General features: G+C 57.3%; 1 protein-coding gene across 1 annotated transcript; it reads right to left on the reverse strand.

Moving 5' to 3' along the window:
• Window positions 1–294: 294 nt before the first annotated feature.
• UBAC1 (UBA domain containing 1) lies at window positions 295–19,750 on the reverse strand. The gene is made up of 10 exons (XM_025860177.2): window positions 19,598–19,750; window positions 15,990–16,110; window positions 14,821–14,894; window positions 10,939–11,046; window positions 9,812–9,914; window positions 9,407–9,515; window positions 8,516–8,744; window positions 5,258–5,344; window positions 4,574–4,712; window positions 295–899 (listed from the first exon to the last, which is right to left on the reverse strand). Exons 1-10 carry the CDS (start codon window positions 19,733–19,735, stop codon window positions 784–786), a joined length of 1,224 nt encoding a protein of 407 aa, XP_025715962.1. The 5' UTR covers window positions 19,736–19,750; the 3' UTR covers window positions 295–783.
• Window positions 19,751–19,757: the final 7 nt, after the last annotated feature.

The following is a 19,757-nucleotide window of genomic DNA, read 5'->3' on the forward strand; positions in this document are numbered from 1 at the left end:
CAAAATCACGACCCCAGCCGAAATCAGGAGCCGGACGCTCAAGTGACTGAGCCGCCCAGGCGTACCCCCGCCAAATAATGTTTAAAAAGGAAACGGTGGTAGAGACCAACGGCTGGCGCCCCGTTCTGCCACGGGAGGCCTGGGGGTGCTCCCTGGCCTCGCGCCTACAGAGCCCCGAGCTCCAGTCGGAATGTGAGCTCACCCGCAGACGGCGTACGCGACAGTCAACGTGCCCGCGGGGGTGCCCAGCGCGCTCTGTTCTTCTCCGCCATTAAAATGACACTAACACAGACAGTAGGAAAAAGGGAATTTATTTATTAAAGAAAAATCATCTGCGAATTCCTCTACTTTAGTACTGACGTTAACACTTTGGGTTGAAACATGCCTTCCTCCAGGGAGCAAGCAGCGCCTACGGGTCAGGTCAAGGAGCGTTTCCAGAGCCCAGAGGGACCCTGTGGGGGTGGCGACCCCTCCCAGAGCAGCCACCGCATCTGTAAACACTGTCAGAGGCTGGACACGGCCGTGCACACTGCCATCACACAGGTCGTCAAGCAGAAGATCAAAGCGTGAAAAGAGCCCTGCGCCCTGACGACCCAGGGCGGGCGCGGAGGGCGCGCTCCAGGGAGGCCCCTCCAGCCCCACCCCTCTCCCCCCGCAGCCCGCGGCACCCAGGGGTCTCCACGCTTTTCTGCGACTGGCTGGGGCTAGGAAGAGGGCCTGGGCTGGAGCCGCCCCCAGCTCCGGGACGGTTGCTGGGGCAGAACAGCTGAGCGGCCGCATCGCCTACGTGCGGTTCAGGGTCTGGAAGATCCTGGAGATCTGCAGCATGACTGGCCCGGTCTCTGGGTCGTTCATCCACTGAGTGCTGTTCAGGGGGTTTTCCAGCATGTCTTCAAATGCTGTGCGGAAGACAGAGTGAGGCCGGCTGACGCAGCTCCTCCACACTCGCAGCCAGAAACCTGGCAGTCACTGTCCTAAAAGGGCGAGCCGTGCATCGCCAGGGGCCACGCACGAAACCCTCACCGACCCCCCCAGCAGCGTCTGCTACCACACTCATGAGCTGCAGTCTGAAGACCGCGTCCCTGTCCCGGGCGGGCGGCGGCGGCCTGGGCACTTGCGGGCGCGTGGATTGTGGAAAGCGATTTGGCAACGGCTATCAGCAATCTTTTAAAAATAGTCACAGCCTATGAGTCAGTAATTGTGCTTCCAATCCCAGTCTGGCAAAATCACCAGACGCGGAAAAAACAGAAAGACACTGCTGCACGTGTAACGATATCTGACTGGGAAAATCAACGTTCAGTCTTAAGGAAATGACTTTAAAGAACATAACCGAGGGGCTCCCAGTCGGCTCAGTCAGTGGAACAGGTGACTCATGACCTCAGGGTCGTGAGTCCAAGCCCCACGTTTGGTGTGGAGACGACTTAAAAGTAAAATCTTAATAAATAAGTCAATAAGCAAACAAATAATAAAAATGTAACTGAACAATTCCACAACATAAAATGAATTGTCTCAACAGTTCTATAAAGCCGTTTCCCCCAGAAATGGGCGTGAGCAGCCCTCGCCCGGCAGCCAGCCCCGAGCCAGCGCGGAGCCGCCCCACGTGCACGGGCCTCAGGGAGCTGCTTCCTCCACCACTTGGCAGCTCTTTGGGGGGTCACGTGGGACCACAGCTCACCAGAAAAGTGGGATTTCATCGCGTTTAGGATGGACAGCCCTCCCAGCCCTTAAAACAATCACCGGGGACCCTCCTGATCGAAACCTCTGAAAACTGGGTAAAAATATCAGAGAGCCTGGAAGAACACCAGGGTGCCTGGGAGAACGAGAGGGAACGTGGGCGGCGTGGGGGTCCGGTGAGGGAAGGAGCCCACGTTCACCTGCCTCCCGGGAGGAGAGGGCTGAACAAAACCATGAACCAGGCTATCGGTGAGAGACCACACAGAAGGGTGTGCATGTGAGGAAGGTCTTCGGCAGGACCTACACTTGAAAATTTCAGAAAGACAAGTATTCCGAACCAAAAGGCAAACAGAAAGTCTGCACGTGTGACAGAGAATAGCTGCCGACACGTGAAGAGCTCCCAGCCAGGCTCAAAGGCTGAGGCAACAACCGAAGCGGGCGGCAGACGCTCAAGGCCACACAGGGACGCGAGGGCAGCACACGCAGTGTGGGGGTGCGGGCGGGGGGCGGCCCGCTGCCCCAACCCGGTCATGCTGTCCTCAGGAACGCGAGCTGCACCCGAAGCGGGAAGTACAGACGGGAGCGGTCACCGTGGCCAGCCCAAGGCCACAAGGGGAAGAGCGGTTTGAGTGACTAGAAATGGGAACAGCGTGTGCAACCCGAGGCCTCTGTACAGAATCAAAGATCTGTACCTGCTAAACTCCTCCGTTTATAACAGCAAGGCCAAGGGGCACCTGGTGGCTCAGTCGGTTAAGCGTCAGACTCCTGATTTCAGCTCAGGTCGTGAGCTCAGGGTCATGAGATTGAGCCCTGCATCGGGCTCTACGATCAGCGGGGAGTCTACTCGGGATTCTCTCTCCCTCTGCCCCTTCTCCCACGTGTACACACAGTCCGAGTGTGTGTCTCTCTCTAAAATGAATAAATCTTTAAAAAAAAAAAATTAAAGGGCGAGGCCAGAAGATGCAGCATAGGGATGCGCCGGCAGGACGCGGAGTAAACCGGGACGGCGCACAGGCCTGCAGATGCTTCAGAAGGAAACCCGCCGCCTGGGGGTGGGGGCAAAGGAGACTTCCACCGGCTTCTGCCTCCTCTCCTGCTCATCCCAGATGAGCTATGGTGGGCGCTTTATCTCATCTGAAGTGATACCAGTTACCTTAAACACTTACCAGAAAGGTGTACCCCTTGTGGCGTGGGGGCCTGGCGGCCGTTGGAGGCCCTCCCGGGGACAGGCGGAGCGCCAGGGCATGAAAGCCGCAGCCCCTCCCGCGCTGGGCAGCACCGGGGCCCCCAGCGCCGTCTGCAGGCCACAGCCCCACCAGGCGCCAGCCGGGTGGCACCTGCTCTGCCTGCCTTGTTTCGGAAATGTGAGGAAAGGCTTCTCATGAGCAAACGTGACACCATAGGACCGTCCCAGCAGATGGGGAAAGACATTCCGTAAAATCCCATGTCCATCGTGATGGAAGTCCCTCTTCGAGAAAAGACAAAACCAGCCAACAGCAGAGGGCTGTGGACTGACCCAAGGCAGTGCGTTTCTTCCTCCGGTCAGGCCTGCAGGCAGCAGGGGAAAACCCGGGTTCTGAGTGAGGGGCCTGCGCGTCCCGCACAGAGAAGGAAAATATGTACACACGCGCCCCCGAAGCCAGAACTTGGGGACCAAGAGAAAAGCTCCCTACTCTGCACCGCACACGCTCCCAGGTAGGTTACAGACTCAGATGAGAAAAGCAAAACTGACAAGACTCCTAGAAACAAAGGAGAACGTCTTCCTCGCCTCAAGCTCGGAGGGTTTTCTCAGATGAAACACACACACTTTCAAAACATTAAAATACATCACAGTGAGTCAGCAAAAACGCCAGGAATGAGAAAACGATTTTTAAGATACAAATAGCCAAAAAAAGATCAACGCCCAGCACATGTGAGGAAATAGTAACTGAATAAGAAAAACGATCCAAGAAAAAGAAGCCAAAAGATGGGCCTTTCAGAGCTGGGGTCCCGGCGTGGCCGAAGCTTCCGGAAGGGGCTGGGCCTCACAGCTGCGGGCGAGGGCCAAGCCCGCAGACACCTGTGCCCGCTGGGGCAGCAGCTGCTCTCAGCAGGCATCGTGGGGGCCGTGGGGGCGGAGCATGCAGGCAGCCCCACGCATCCCTGCTGCCCCACCTGCACACGCCCGGCCCACAGGCAAGGCCGGAGATGGCAGACCGCCCAAAGCAGTGCCGCACCCAAGGGAACAACGCGGGTCCCACCAGATGGCAGAGCAGGGACACGCCTTGTGGCACAGTCACACTGGATGCAGAAGCCCGCCCAGGACCCACCCTGCCCACAGGCGCAGGCACGCGGGGACAAGGGCTCCGGGTGACAGACACAGGCGGCACCACCCCCGAGGAGCCTGAGCGACAATGAAGGCTCGCTCCCAAAGCTGGAGGGGGGACAGCAGTGCAGCAGGGGACGCGGGACTTGATCCCAGGACCCCAACATCATGACCTGAGCCGAAGGCAGACGCTTAAATGAATGAGCCCCCCAGACGCCCCTTTAACGCCATCTTCTGAAGCTGAATGTAGATGTGTGGCTATTAGTCTTACTATTATTCTTTAGATTAGAAAAATCACACACGCTTCTGTTCATGTGTTGTGTTTCACAGACAAAATGGGGGCGAAAAGTCCCCCACAACAAGAAGAGCAAAGGCAAACACCCGCCCACGCTCCCCCGATCTAGACAGGCCACTCTAACTGGTTCCAGAGCTCGTCCGGAGCCGTCACACAGGAGGCCGCCACCCCGTGAGCACAGCCTGCCTGCCAGCCCCGTGGTGACTCAGGCAGGAGTCATGGACAGTGGCGGACACATCGCCATCACTCGGTGATGTCTGTGGGGTGTGGTAGGTCTGCCCCTGGGGAGGCCCACGTACCTAGTAACGTTTTCGGGTTGGTCAGGCCCAGCTGCACCACCGGGTTATCCAGAATGGCTTGGAAGAGAGGGCTGTCAGGGTCGATGCCCTTGTCCAGCTCCTCGGGGGATGGCTTCCGGTCTCCCAGCAGCCACTCGCACTGCAAACACAAGAGCCACACTCGTGAGTCCCTCCTGAGCTCCCACCAGCACCAGCTGCCCCCGGGGCTGCTCCCAGGGTGGGGCCCAGGCCCGGGGGGTCGGACATCAGGAAGGAAGAGCCACACTGATCCCCACACCGCAGTTCAGGCAAACAGCTGCTGACTTCTCGGTCCTCGGTCACCGAACAGGGGTGAGGCAGGACCCATCCACAGTACTGGGAGGAGAATGAAGAAATGCACGGAACCCCAGGCTGCGTCCCCGGGAAGTCCCGTGGGCACGGCTGCTGGTGAGCCTGGAGCCAGCTGATTTGCAGTTGTTGGTTCAACAAACTTAGTAAACAAATCATATGCTCGCCCACAGAACATGTACTTTCTTAGAAAGATGAACCTGTAAAACATTTTATACCATCGAACCATGTCCCCTCTCGTTTCACTTGGAAAGCCAACAACAGAGCGCCTGAGGAAGGAGCCGGACAGACTATCCCGGGGCGCATCCCGCTGGCGAGGCGAGGGAAGCCTCTGGCGCACGGACGCACGGTACTCACAGCAGCATTCTGCTGGTTGTTGTTCACTCTGAGGGCATCTATCACCTCCTTCTCGTCGAAGCCCATCTCCATCAGGGAAATGACGGCCTGCAGGAGAACGCACAGCCCACTCAGTGCCGCAGGGCTAGGACGCAGAGCACACCTCGGGAGCCAGGCGTGTCCTGCGTCCTTGGACCACGTGTCAGCATGGCATCCTAGTGGGGGGCTGATGAGATCAGCACAGGGCGTTTTGGGGCACAATTCTGCTTCCCTACAGCTTCACAGAATCAGTCCGTGTCTTCTGAGCAAGAGATGAACCACAGCCAGGCCGAGTCGGTGCAGCTGCGGATCCGAGCATGCCACAGGCAGGCCACACCAACGTCAGACCCTTGTAGGTTGGTCCCCACATTTGGACAAAATGGTCTCCACAACCACACGTGAGCTCGTTGCAGACGGACAGCCTTGTTACCCAGAATAATAGCTATTAGGGAGAGGCCTTGTAAGCAAACCCGATTTAAGACTAAAGCGGTCACGTTAATATTAATTTGTGAGGAAAAAAGATGGGGGGGGCTCTTCAGACTTTAAAACATGAGACTAAAATTAATTTTAAACATCTCACATGTAATAAGATTTAAACTATAAGTATGAACATTTGATGATTCTTGGAGGGAACAATGACCCAATGTTCAATGTTTTGGGGGGTGGGGGAGATGTACATTTTCAGGACAAAAGTCATGTAAGACACTACGTCCTTCACTTTACTCTTGACTTTTTTTACCTTGTTTATTAATTGGAGAGAGCACGCACGCACACGAGCGGGGGGAGGAGCAGAGGGAGAAGCAGGCCCCCCGCCGAGCAGGGAGCCCGATGCGGGGCTCGATCCCAGGACCCCGGGATCATGACCTGAGCCGGAGGCAGACGCTTAACGACTGAGCCACCCAGGTGCCCCTATTGTTGACTTTTACACAATTCCCGCCTTAACTGCTCTACTTCTGCCGGGCACCTGGGTGTCACCGCGGGGCAGCAACCCGCAGAGCCCCGGCACACTCTTCGGCCACAGAGCGCCACACCTCTGCGGCCGGGCTCAGTCCGAACTGGACTGTCAGGTGTCCCAAAGAGCACCCAACAGGAAGGAAGTCGGGGACAGGTGGCAGTCAGGACAGACTTTCACCAGAGCCAAATGGTGGACGGAGAGCTCAGGAGGCAGCCTTTCCTACCACAACCCACGTCGTGTGCTTTCCTGAACCAGCTCGTACCCCCAGGATGGGGGGCTCCACCCACAAGTGCCGGGAGAAGGACCCACCATGCCACAGTCTGACACCCAAGTCACGTAAAGTCGCCTGGAGCCTCCCAGTAAATCTAAGGGTAGGGTAACCTCCCCATGACTGCCGGTGAAAACGAGTCTCCCGTCACCCCCTCCCACCTCGGCCCGGGGAAGCGATGCCCTAGGACTTCCGCACGGCGACCACGGGGATGTGCCCCCACCTTCCCGCCAGGGGTCCACGCACTCACTCCTGCCCTGCCCACCGCACTTCGCTGTCCCCCACCACTGGCACTGGCATGAGGGCTGTGGGGGGAGGAGGAGGACAGCAAAAAGTCTGTTTCCGGTCTGAAGTGCAAGCCCTGCTCTTGGATCCAGGCTTCCCGGGCACCGCGCGAACACTCCCGTCCTCACGGATTCTCTCTCGCGTGGTGTAGGACCAAAGGGTGGGAGGCTGTGACACGCTGGTCCGGCACCGACAGCCGTTTACAACAAAATTCAGAGAACCTCTCCCACAAAGAGGCCACGGGAAGGCCCGGCACAGGTGCCCATCTCGGGAGAAGAGCGCACCGAGACAGCGGAGGTGGCGCCCACGGGACAGGGCTGAGCAGCGGCGGGCCTGACGAGGACAACGCGGGAGCACCCTCAGGGGAAGCCTGGAGCCGCGCGGCAGAGCACAACGCACCCGTCCTACAGGGCTCGGCCCAGCACACAGACCGGGCCCTAGAAACACCAGCTCCAGCTCAGCAGAAACGCTTCCAGATGCACAGCTGAGCTCACCAGAAAGCAAAGACCAGCAGCAAACTAGCCTGACAATGGCTGTGCCCTGGGAACCGGCTGGAGCCATCAGCAGGGCCTGGGGGCAGGGGTGTGGTGGCCAAACCCAGACAGGATGTGGGCCTTGGGTCCCTAGAGGTGAGGACTTGGAGCTTGAGACTAGGACCCTGCAAAGGGTCTGCCCCCCAAAAAGGAAAGGGGAGGTGGAAAAGCAGGGGCCCCGGGCGGGGAAGCATCAACCCCAGAGCCACAGCCTATACCACACAGGGGCCCAGGAGCCCTGCCTGCGCGCCTAACATGAAACCAGGCCCCCGGCGGGTGGTGTCACTCAGCCCAGGGTACCGGCCTCACAGTCACCCACAGGGGGGCATCCCACAGCCCAGCCACACGGGGTTCCCACGGAAACCCAAGCCCGCAGGGGAGGCCACTCTGACAACACCGCACCCCGGGCAGAATCAGGAGAGCGTGTGGGCTCGGGGCCCTAACACCTGGAGCTCACGCATCTGTAATCTGAAAGAAAAACGCAGGGTTAAAGCACAGAAAACATCCCAGAGGAAACCAAAAGCCTAGTAAAGAACTGACCAGTGGGCAACAGGGAACCACAGAAGCATCAAGAACAAAAGGACGACAAAGCAGCAGCAACAAACGGTACGTCGGCCACCGGGACACAGCCAGAGCCAGCCGGGCCCCGGGGCTCGGATCCTGCGGATGCCGGGGTTGCCGGAGGCTCAGAGCCCGCCCTGCCTCCCTGTCCACAGGCAATCCTGCAGCGCGCCACCCTCCCATCTCCGGGCGGTGGCCCTGCCATGGCTCGCCAGCAGTGGCGACGTGAACAGGACCCTGTCGTTTTCAGACGACAAATGTGTCAGCCCACTGTTCAGAGGACAAGCAGCCACCTGGATCTGTGTGAGGGCAACTTAAAACTGAATTCAGGGGCGCCTGGGTGGCTCAGCTGGTGAAGCAACCGCCTTCGGCTCAGGTCATGGTCCTGGGGTCCCGGGATCGAGTCCCGCGTCGGGCTCCCTGCTCGGCGGGGAGTCTGCTTCTCCCTCGGACCCTCCCCCCTCTCGTGCTCTCTCTCTCTCTCTCTCTCAAATAAATAAAATCTTTAAAAAATTTAAAAAATTAAAAAAAAAACAAAAACTGAATTTAGGCCTGTCCATTAGCCCCTCACCCAGCTTTACTCCCACGTGGAGAAACGGCAACCCCGCCTGGCTGCCCCCGGGCCCAGGAACACATACCCGAGCGTCGGCCCGAAACTCCCTTTTCCTCCGGATCTTCTTGAAGATCTCCGTTAGCTCATCTCTGGGCTCTTCATCTCCCGTGCTAGTCCCAGCAGCCTCAGGGGCAACCTCAGGGGCGGCCTCGGCCTGCGCCCCTCCTGGAGAGGCCTGGCCCGGAAGAGGCGTGTCAATGGTCGGGTCTTCCGCATGCTCGATTAACCACTCCATGGCCTGAGGTACCGACATGCTGAAAGGCAATGGGAGACTCTTTCCAGCACCCCCAGGCCAGTCCCAGGGCCTCCAGCCTCCTTGACACCCCCAGGGAAAGCCTCTCTGGTGACCCTCGTTGGGAGAATCTCAGTACCGAAGGGTGTGACGCTCTGGGCCCTGCCCCAGACAACCCCAAGACTCCTGCCAGAGCACAGAAACCCAAGTCCTAAGGCTGGGGAGCAAACTGATGAGGTACACGTGAGAATCTAGGTCCGAGGCAAAAAGCACAGCCCCCAGACTGTCCTCTGAGGTACAAGTCGTTTGCTTCGGGTCCACGCGTAGACGCAGAAGCGAGTGGCTGAGGCCAGGCAAGCATGAGAGGCTGCCGGAGGGGACACTGCACGCACTTCCAGCCGCCACGTCCCTGACACACGCAGGCTCTGACGTGGTGCTTGCACACAACGGCCCCGACAGGACCCGGAAGGAAAGCCTGCCCACGGCACGTTCCCAGCGAGGGCCACTGTCTTACGACGCTTCGAGATGCCCCACTAAGTGACTTCTGGGATGCGTATTTAAGGTCTCTCTTTAAAAACTCACGTCTACTATAAACGGTTCAATCTAAGAGTTTGGGATGGAGGACATCACCCCAGGGGAGCCCCCCAGTGTCGGCAGCAAGGGGAGGAGATGGCCCGGACGTACTGGTTCAGCCGGAGGGCCTTAGCGGCCCTGCTCTCCGGGAAGCCCATCTCCGTGAGCTGCCGCAGGGCCGTCTCATCCACGCTCCCGCCCTCCTCCTCGTCCAGCATCGCTGTGGGCGACAGACGGGGCCGCCTGTGAGGGCCAGGCTGCTGCGAGGGCTGCCCCGCACCCAGAGCCTCAGGGCCCCACCTGCACGCCAAACCCCCTAAATCTCAGCAAATCAACAAGGAACCTTCAGCCAACAGGCTGACCAGGAGCCCCGCATCAACAGAAAGTACGAGCGTAAAGCATCCCCAGTCTCCCCAGCACTGACGCGGGGGCCACGGGGAGCTGACGCAGCCTCGGAGGCGGGGCACACAGCAGGGTCTGAACGCAGGGTCCGGTCAACCTGGGGCATGCTCATACCGTTCGCCTTCTTAAACAGTTCAACTGCATCCGGGTTCAGCGCTAACAACTTTTGTGCCACCTCGATGAGAGACACCAGGATTTTCCGGAGTTCTGTCTGGAACTGCAGGGAAAGAAAAAAAGGCTCTTACTTCTCCAAGGCCCAAGAGATCTACCTGGATGTGTAACCACACTCCTGGGCCCTACAACTCTGTATCTTTGAGTCCAACTATGCCGCTCTTGGTTCCGGAATGTGGAGACCAAAGGAGGAAGAGGTGGGTGAGGCCACAGAGTGGCAGGAGGGCTCAGCCTGGCGTGGAGGAGAGGCCTTGCTGGCATAGATAGGCTGTGTGCATGCCTACTTGACTGGCGACACCGAGAAACATCTGGAGACATTGCTCAGCCCTTTGGCCAACGCAGAAAGCGCCAGCCCGCTACGTAAGCAGAAGAGGTCAGCCTGATTGGATGGGCCTCCCAGACCCGGGCCTCCGATTCTCACCTGGCCAGAGGCTGGCCGGCACAGCAGCGTCAGCTGCAGCCAACTGGCCCCTACTGAGGAAGAAGGCCACTGGGAATGCAATCAGAAACCCCGACAGACCAGTCCCCAGTCCCACGGGCGAGAAAGGGGTCAGCCGCCCCTCTTCCCCACAACGGGCCTCAGCACGTGAGAGCCACTGTGGGGCAATCCCACATGTAGCCTGGGGACGTGTGTCAGAGCCCGATGCCCTGGTCAGTAGGGAACTCTCTGCTGCTACATGAGCAGGTGGCGCTCTTGGATTAGGTGGCCACGCTGTCCCAGTCCTGCACAGCGCGGGCACACCCCTCGTTCTGGGCCAGTCCACGGGACACTGGACACGCTCTACGTTTTTAGCTTAGAACTTTCCAAGCCAAAGTAACTAAGAGTCCAGACTTCTAGCTACAAGTTTTTGCCAAACTTAGAGCAAAACTCTAATATACTCCCAGTAGGATCGATCTTCTCGGTCCTGCCTTCCGATGTCTTTTTAAACTTTTTGTTTCAAAATAATTTTAGGTTATACGCAGAGTTCCTGTCTGCCCTTCACCCCGGCTTCCCAAAGTACCACCAAAAGGCCGTGCGGCCCTCACGCGGACGTGATGAGCCCAAGGTGCGGCCCACAGCGAGCACTCACGTCTCTGATGTTGGTCTGAACCTCGGCCCGGTCCATGTTGTGGGACGGCAAGTTGGCAGTTGCTCGGAAGATAGCATCTCTATCTGGGGCTTTCTGGTCTTGTTTTTTCTACACAGAAAAGTAGAAAGTCAGAAATGAATATGAGCACAGTAAAAGGCAAGACCACGTAAGCTGAGCACACAGAGCTTGACTAGGGAGAGAATCACTCTCCGTCGGCAGCAGAGGGTCCCTGCAGGTTTGGAGCTCACTTGAGACACAATTCCTGCCTGTCATGGCCAGAGGGTGGCAGGGCAGGAGAGAAGACAGACATGGTCCCTCGTGGCCACAGAGAGACCATCACACGTGAGCTGTGGCTGTGCTGGGACCAGGAACACGCACTCACCCCGCCTGCTCCCGAAGCCCTGCTCCAACAGCACAACCGTATCAGACGGTAAAGACTCCTGAGACAGAGAGAACGGGAGAGATGGGAGACTGTTCTTCCAAAACAGAAAACAGAAAGGGGGTCAGCACAGAGCAGAAGCCCGACCAGAAGCAAGGCCCGGCCGACTCCAGGCCAACGCCAGAGCCCAAAGGAAGTGCACCAGGTTGGGAGTGAGCAGCTGGAGCTGAGAACAGCACTCCTCTACCACCCTGCTCAACCAGCAACCACCTGGGGGGGGGGGGGCAGACTTGAGAAGCCCCCAAGCCAGGGAGCCTGGGCTCAGCAGCAGGAAAAGGAGGTACCATGCTGATACTCGACAGTAAGACCCAGCCCCCCATCACTAGTGGCTTTAAGGACACCGAGCAGGAGACTCACCGCTGTGGGGCAGGGGGGGCACAGGGCTGGGTCTGCCCCACAAGGAAGCCCAGCGTGAGCTGCAGGCACACCCCGAGAGCAGCCAGGGAGCCCCCCGTGCCTCTTACTGAGGAGGCAGCTAAGGAGGGGCAGGGGCATTCGGAAAGCCACCGACACGAAAGACAGAAACCAAAATGAGAAGGGGAAAAGTAAAGAAGCATGAAAGAGAGAACAAAAGGAAGAGGGTTTCATGCCAGAGAACCGTCGGAGGGACAGGGCACCGCCATCGTCGGAGACCGAGTCCCCACCGGGAAATGTAAACTATCACGGCCACATCAACAGGCCACAGCCGTCAGAGGATAATGGCCAGGAAATCATCCTGAAGGCAGGTCCAGCATCCAACAGGAACTCCAGAAAGAGGGAAGAGGAAACAACAGGAGGGCATTCTCCAAAAACAATCCAGAAAAATTTCAAAACAAAAACAAATGAATCTCCAGACTCTGCACGCCAAGCACAGCAGAGGCGGAAGACCTGCATCCGTGCAAACCATGAAATCTGAGAGCTCTCAACAGCCTCCCCAGATGTCGAGAGACCCCGGAGGGAATGGGGGAAGAGGGAGTGGAGCATGCACAGAAGACGACTCCTCAGTCCCACGGCCCCGTGGACACCCTGGAAGCGGGGACCGACACTTTCATTGTGCACGCACACGGCTGGCGCTCACCAACAGCCACTCGATGCTGGAGTGCCTCCAGATTCCCTTCCCTTTCTAGATGCCAGAAGAAGCCAGGTTCCACCAGACCAAATTCTGCAGGCAGACTCTGAAGATGGCTCTAAGACCCCACTCCTGACCATCATGCCTGCACGATCCCAGAGCCTGTGAGCAGGATGGCTGCACCCTAGGTAAGGTCATGCTGTGGCACAGCCAACTTTAAGTAAAGGAAATGACCTGCCTTGGGAGGCCTTACCTAATCAGGCAAGCCCTGAAAAAGGACGGGGCTCTTTCTGTTGCTGGCTCGAGATGCAGGGGACCACGTGGCAAGGAAGAGCGGCAGGCCCCACGTGCCAAAAGAAAGCGCCCCAGCTGACAGATCAAGGAAACGGGACCTCGGCCCTTCAGCCATAGGAACCGCCAACCACCTGAAGGGGCCCCAAGCAGACCCTTCCCCAGAGCTTCCCTGGAGGAATGCAGACCAGCCACACCTTGATTTGAACCCAAGAGCCTGAGCACAGGGCCCAGCTGAGCCTGCCCAGACTGCTGACCTACAGACCAGGAGCTATGTGCGGTTTTAGGCTGGTGCGTCCATGGTACCATGAGGGGTGGCAACAGGAAGTGTCCAGATACACAAGGTTCAGAAGCTCTAACACAGGAGTAGGCGGGAAGGCCCAGGCTGCACAACAGGCCTGGAGCCACTGAGGAAGAGGGGTGTTGCAGGGAGGAGCTGGAGGGACGACGTCTCCAAGACAGCGGGGACTGGCAGATGGCCTCATACGGGGGGCCCTGCTTCCAGAGGGATTTATCGATCCCAGCAGAGAATTTCAAAAAATTAGTGATAAGCCTATAGAGAACAAGTTGACAAGGTAATTACTGATTCCAGGAGAAACAAAGTTACATGAAAAAGGATAAATAATCTCAGGACCCTTTGCTCCTAACGGAAAACAGCACGTGCACACTAACACTGATGGAAACCCTAAGATCTTCAACCAGTGTCAGGAAAGAAAGCACGCCAAACATCAAGGAGCCAAAGAATCAAAAACTGATATTCTAACAAATAACCAATTCTGGGGCGCCTGGGTGGCTCAGACGGTTAAGCGTCTGCCTTCGGCTCAGGTCATGAACCCAGGGTCCTGGGATCAAGCCCCGCATCATGCTCCCTGCTCTGGGGGAAGCCAGCTTCTCCCTCTCTCTCTGCCTGCCGCTCCCCCTGCTCGTGCTCTCTCTGTCAAAAATAAATAAAAAATCTTTAAAAAAAAGAAAGAAAGAAAGAAAGAACCAATTCTGCGTGCGGTTTTGAAATCAGAAAAAGAATTACTGAAGGAATGGTTGAAAGAGCTCCAAGAGGGCACCTTTAGGGCACGTGACACAGGTGGGAGGAGGTTGCTTTTATTAAGAGACTAATACTGTTATTTGACTTCATAAACGTGTACTATTTTCACTTAAAATTAATACTAATTCACAAAAACAGGCACTAACGTCTTATAATGTTTCACTTTGCAAACATGTGCACAGAAAAGGTGACCTGCCAAGTGAGGTCCACGGTGTGCTGCGAGGCGCCCAAAGTCGCCCAGAGGCGCCAGGGCGGTGGGAACCCTGTTGTCTACACTGGTCACCACGGCCAACACTGTAACCTGAGAACCGCGGTTCGCGCGGGCAGCTCTCAGGGTGGGGCAGAGCAGGCCCCGATCTGTCTCCTGGAGATGGGGTGAGCAGCTGGCCCGTGTGCGAGCCGGCACTGGCCAGGTGTGGCCACAGATAAGAAGGCATGCGAAGCCAAAGGCGCACCTCCTGTGCCGCCCAACCCACAGGAGGGCCTCAGATAGCTCTGCTCCCTGACAGCCCGTTCCGTTAGCAGGCACGGGGCCCAGCCCAAGGAGTCTGGCCTGCTTTCTCCGGGGTGAGCACTCTTCCTGGCATTTCAAAGCATGAATAAGAAACTCTACCTGAGAGAAACAAAGGAAAACTGTGAAATTAGTGTGGCTGCCCTTTTAAGATGGCACCGCTTTGCACCTGGGCGCAGGTGTGAGGGGACCCTGGCCTTTCACTGCGCATGCACCTGCACTCCCGGGAGAGGGGCCCTAGTGCGCTGCTCCCCACCCCTTCCCTGCACTCCTTCTCCTTGTCCTGTGGGTGCAGGCCTCGCCCGACAAGAGGAGTTACCCTCACCTCGAGAAGGTGCCAGACGCGCAGCCCAGGGAACACAGCATGGAGGCTTCCCTGCACGCCTGCCCCCTGACCAGGAGGGGCTCGGCCACAATGGGAGGCTCCCGTGATTGTTGACTGTGGGCCCTGCTGGGTCTGGGAATACCTCGTACCCAGAAGGTTTCTTTCTCACGGGCTGGAGGGTGGGAGACTCTAACCACGACTTCCGGTTCCAAACTCTGAAACTTACCTTTTCTTCTGCCGAGACGTCAGCCATCTTAGGAAGTGGACTGGGAGCACGCTTCTTTATCAACAATAAGACATCTAGGAAAAAAAGACATCTGTCAAGCTGGTTACGGTTTTCCTCCATAAGATGGCAATATGGGCACAAGAGAGGGGCGCCTGGGCGGCTCAGACGGTTAAGCGTCCGCCTTCGGCTCAGGTCATGATCTCAGGGTCCTGGGATCGAGCCCTGCATTGGGCTCCTCGCTCCGCGAGAAGTCCGCTTCTCTCTCTGCCCCTCCCCACCCCATTCTCTCCCTCTCTCTCAAATAAATAAAAACATTAAAGAAAAAAAAAATGGGCGCACGAGGACCCAAGGCCAGACGAGCAGGGGCTCCCCCCGGGTGCCGCCTAAGCCAAGCCCGTGCTTCCCTGCCTTCCCGCCCGCATACAGCTTCCAGGGCGTGGCAAGAACCCTGCCATGGGTCACACAGGCGGCTGGTGGCCCAGGAGGCACACACAACACAGCCCTGAGAACCCTGCAAAGATCTGGTGGGAATACTTGCAAAACGTCCTCACTTCAATGGGCTCAGTTTTCTGAGGTTGGAGAGCTGGCCTCAACCCTCAGAGCTAAACTGAGGCCACGTGCGCAAGGTTGGCCGGCTCCCACCTGGTTGTGGGCTTGACCTCCACGCTCAGTGAAGGTCTATAAACAGTACTTTCAAAAGAGGTTATTTAAGAGAATCCCAGAATTAAAATCATCCTTTGAATGACAAATAGAAAACCAAAGGTTTCTCCCCAAGAGCCTCCAGACACAAACTCTAAGCAACTAAACAGATGTGCAGAGAATAAGAGTATCTTCCTAGGACATTTGGAACAATAACCATAATTGTACATTCTGGCCCCAGAATAAAGCCTGCAGCAGCTCTGGAGGCCTTGGTCTTGCTATGACACAGAATTAAAAATAAAGTTCACATCTGGTTTCTCAGATGGATGCTGCTTGTCCAATTTTTCACAAACAGCCCATAATGCACACTTTGTTTTAACAAAGGAAGAATAAAACCATTTTAGCTGACCCAGTTTCCCTGCTCGGCCCCAGCCTGGAGCACAGACTCGGACGCCAAGGGCGCCTTTGCCTCTCGCTCCCCGGCTCCCAGCTGCACCATGGCTCCCGCCACTGCCCTATGAGGCCCCTACCTTGGTCTTGGATGTTCTCTTCCAAGATTGTTTTGGCATCACTCAGCACCCTCTCCGAAGCAGCGTGGATCAATTTGTGATGGGTCACACTTTTGGGGTCTTCTAAGCTCCCATGGGCACACTGGGGGAGACAAAGTCATATATTTCAAGATAGAAAATAAATCATAACTCTAATGATGTTAGGACCTGACACCCCAAGCCACACCAGGCATTTACTGGTTACTAGCTAGAAAATTAAGACACAGATAAAGTCAAAGAACTCCCATGAATGTTGGAAGCTGAACAAAATGCCACAACATCTGATCCCCTAGGGCAGCGATCTGTCCACCAACCCACTAAGTACTCCTGAAATAGGTTCACGGCCTGACCTAAAATACCCTGCTGGTAATTAGTGGCAACCTGAATCGTTTCCTTCGTCTGGAAAGATCTGGAGAGTCATTTTAAAATGAAAATAGCAGGTCCACTGTTCCCTGAAAGATCGAAGTATGATTTGTGCACTTTTCTCTCTCCTAGATACATGAAGGGGCATGAGAGACAGCCGAGAGAGAAGCTAGTCCACAGAGAGCCAGAAACAGGGCCCTGACCACCTCAATGCCTGCACAAGTCCGAGAGGAGAGCAACCGGCCTTTGCTCGGGCCTTGGCTCACCAAGCGACCACCACCCAGACCCAGAAGCTGCAGGAGCCGCTAGCAGGGCCCCTCCTGGGTGTTCAAAGGGGGTGGCCTGGCACACAGTTACAGCTCACTGGCCAGGGCCCCAGAAACCCCAGAACGTGACACCAGGGTGGGGGGCACTGATGTCCAGGCCACAGGGGGTTGCAACGACACCTGTGGCGTGAAGGCTTCGGGGGGCTGTCACACATTCACATAAACTGGCAGGGCTGAAGGGGACGAAGGTGGAACCCAGCCCATAAGAAGATACACCCCTACCACGTACAGCAGCAGACACCGCCCCCTCACTCGCCTTGAATCTGAAACTGGCTCTGCTCCCAGAAATATGGGGTGTGCTTCTGCTAATTCTGAAATCCGCCAGCTAGTGGATTTGACAAGTTCAGAATACAGTCTATGAAACACAATTTTCCAAAACAATCCTCATCTGGCTCTTGAAACAACCATCCTGTGCAGCATGCCAACAGCGTGCCAGGAGCACAACACAGGCATGAGTCGTCCGTACTGTGTGCGATTACTTCATTCTGGGTCTTTGTTCTCAGCAGAAGCACTTTGAGCAAGCTGAGTATGCAGCAAAACAGCCCCAGAAAAGCCCATCGCCTGGGAAGGGAGGCTGTGACACCTCCTGAACCCGCCTCCTCCCCAGAAGAGCCAAGAGGGGCTCCTCCTACACCTGATGTCCTATGTCGTCCGAAGATGCACCGTCATGTGATCTAAGAAACGTGAACAGCTTGCAGCGCCTGGGTGGCTCACTCGTTAAGCATCTGCCTTCGGCTCAGGTCATGATCCCAGGGTCCTGGGATCGAGTCCTGCCTCAGGCTCCCTGCTCAGCGGGGAGTGTGCTGCTCCTTCGCCGTCCGCCCCCCCCCCGCTGCTCGTGTGCTTGCTGTCTCTCTCTCTCTCTAAAAAAAAAAAAATTCTTAAAAAAAAAAAAAGAAACATTAACAGCCATATGAACAAGTACCATGTTATGTCGTGGCAATTTCATGAAAGATCCCAATCGATATAAAAACCCAAAAAGAGAAAAGCAAGTGTGGCAATCATCTCTCTACGAGTTCTGATGATACTACCCCTCAATGAGAAAGCAACCCACTCCCAACAGGACCATGGGGGTGAGGTGGAGGGCGTGGGGAGACACCCACACCGTCCCCTTCAAGGAGGAAGGAAAAATGATGCCAGCTTGCACCAGGGGCAAAGTGGGAAGGAGGGACAGAAGCTCAAGCGCACACGAAGCCTCACTGCCTGCAGCAACAGGACATTCAGGGAACGATTTCCAGGGTGACATCCGAGTACGCCACTTGAGAACTCTCTTTCCTAACTAAAGCGTGCTGGCTGGCTCGAGAGGCAGCACGCCCTGCCTACAGAACAGGACGGGCACGGAGGTGGGAATACTTTCTGACGACTCAGCTCTTGGGTCCCCTGATTCATGCCGTTCCTCCACACCTGGAGAGACTGCAGAGTGGAATAAAATCTCAATTTAAAGTAGGAGAGTGCCAGAAAAATCCCACACGACACACCTCAATCCCGACTGGAATGATCAATATCAGGTCCAGGATAATTAGCATCTTATTCAAACTGGCTGCCTAATGAACCCCAAGAGCTCCTGAAATTCATTAGCAAGCATCTGTGGATCAAACAGTTCTCATCTCCTGTTCCCCTTCATAAAATATTATGATAGCTATGTAAATTAGTGAGTTGAGCGAAATGCCACTGCCATTTACCCCTGACTTCTCCCTGCCTGACTCAGCAGGTGGCATGCCATGTCCATGCAGCTCTGGCCTGACAATCCATTTCCACGTACTCCATTAATCCACACGCCTGTTTGGGGCTCGCTGGGAGCCTGGCCCTGGACACGCGAACACAGGCCCAGCCCTCGAGGAGCTCCTGTCCCAGGTGGGTTTCAGGGGAGGGGGACGCGGCGCCTGAGGAAGGTTTTTGTTAAAATGACACCGCTGGACAAACACCGGTGCCTGGCTCTAGCAGCCTGCTGGCTAACTGCCGTCCTGGGGTCTCCTACGTGGGGAAAGGGCCCAAGAGAGGGACTGCGTGCCTGCCGGAGGGTGGGAGCCCGGCGCCCCCCGCTCCTTGATGCCAGTTACTGACATCCGGCGTGTTCCAGAAGAGGGCTCACTCTGCCAACCAGGGCGCTCTTTAGCCTGCGCCGGGCAGTACAGAACAAGCCACGGAACCATACTCACAAGTGACTCAGAAGTACCCCGGGGGGTAGTTACTACCATGAGCCGGTAGCCGGAGTTCGTCGCTCGTAAACACGTCCTCCACCACGTGGAATCCGCCCCAAAAGGCTAGGCTACATTCTGACAAGGAAGCGCTCCAGGGTGCCCAGTGGAGTTTCCTTGGGCCGCGAGCGTGGGACAGGCGTCTCAGCCCGGCCCCGGTGAGAAGGGTCGAGACAAAGCCACCCAAACGAGTTCCAAAAGTTAGCGACCCGAGCAACCAGCCACACAGGGGGTGTTTCGCATGAATAATCCGTAGAAAGTGGCCCTCCCAGCGAGGAGACCCTTCCCCGGGCTCCGCCCACGAGCCAGTGTAAGGGCCGCGCGGGAGCAGGGGCTCAGGGCCGCGTCGGGCCCGCAGCCGCTCGGTGGCAGGCCCTGCGCACGGGCCGGCCTGCAGGGGAGGGGAGGCACCGCTCCGCGGCGGGTCCCTCCTTCCCCGGGCATTGCCCCCCGGCTCTCGAGAGCCGCACCCCAAGGGCAAGCAAGCACAGCTGCTGGGAAAAACCACGAGGCCCTGCCGCGCGCGGCGACTTCGCGTCTCCGGCCTCAGTTTCCCCGCCTGCCCCAGCTCCTCGGGCCGCTGCAGCTGCTCAACGACAGGCGCTCGGCCCGGGGCCGGCCCGGGGAGCGGGGAAGGTCGGGAAGCGCGGCGGCCACAGAGGGAGGCGGGAGGGGGCAGGCCTGCGGCCGCGGCCGGCCTTACGTGCTTCAGGCAGCGCTCCTTGAGCTTCTCCACCGACGTGTCCTCGGTCGCCTCCTCCGGCCACTCGGCGCCGTCCGAAGCGCAGATGTGCAGCCGCAGCACCTTGCCCGCGAAGATCCTCTCCTCCTGCACGAACATCGCGCCGCCGCCGCCGCCGCCG

This window comes from Callorhinus ursinus, unplaced genomic scaffold (assembly GCF_003265705.2).
Source record: "Callorhinus ursinus isolate GAN/ISIS: 27379988/994484 unplaced genomic scaffold, GSC_fseal_2.0 scaffold126, whole genome shotgun sequence".
Taxonomy (NCBI): domain Eukaryota; kingdom Metazoa; phylum Chordata; class Mammalia; order Carnivora; family Otariidae; genus Callorhinus; species Callorhinus ursinus.

What these genes read in the sequence shown, in the direction of transcription:
- UBAC1 (XM_025860177.2), bottom strand. Translation starts at nt 19,735, where the DNA reads ATGTTCGTGCAGGAGGAGAGGATCTTCGCGGGCAAGGTGCTGCGGCTG. An exon ending in ACGTCTCGGCAGAAGAAAAG is followed by an intron (nt 11,047 to 14,820) that starts GTAAGTTTCAGA and finishes TTTTCTGTGTAG; the next exon opens with AAAAAACAAGACCAGAAAGC. An exon ending in AAGGCCCTCCGGCTGAACCA is followed by an intron (nt 8,745 to 9,406) that starts GTACGTCCGGGC and finishes ATTGCCTTTCAG; the next exon opens with CATGTCGGTACCTCAGGCCA.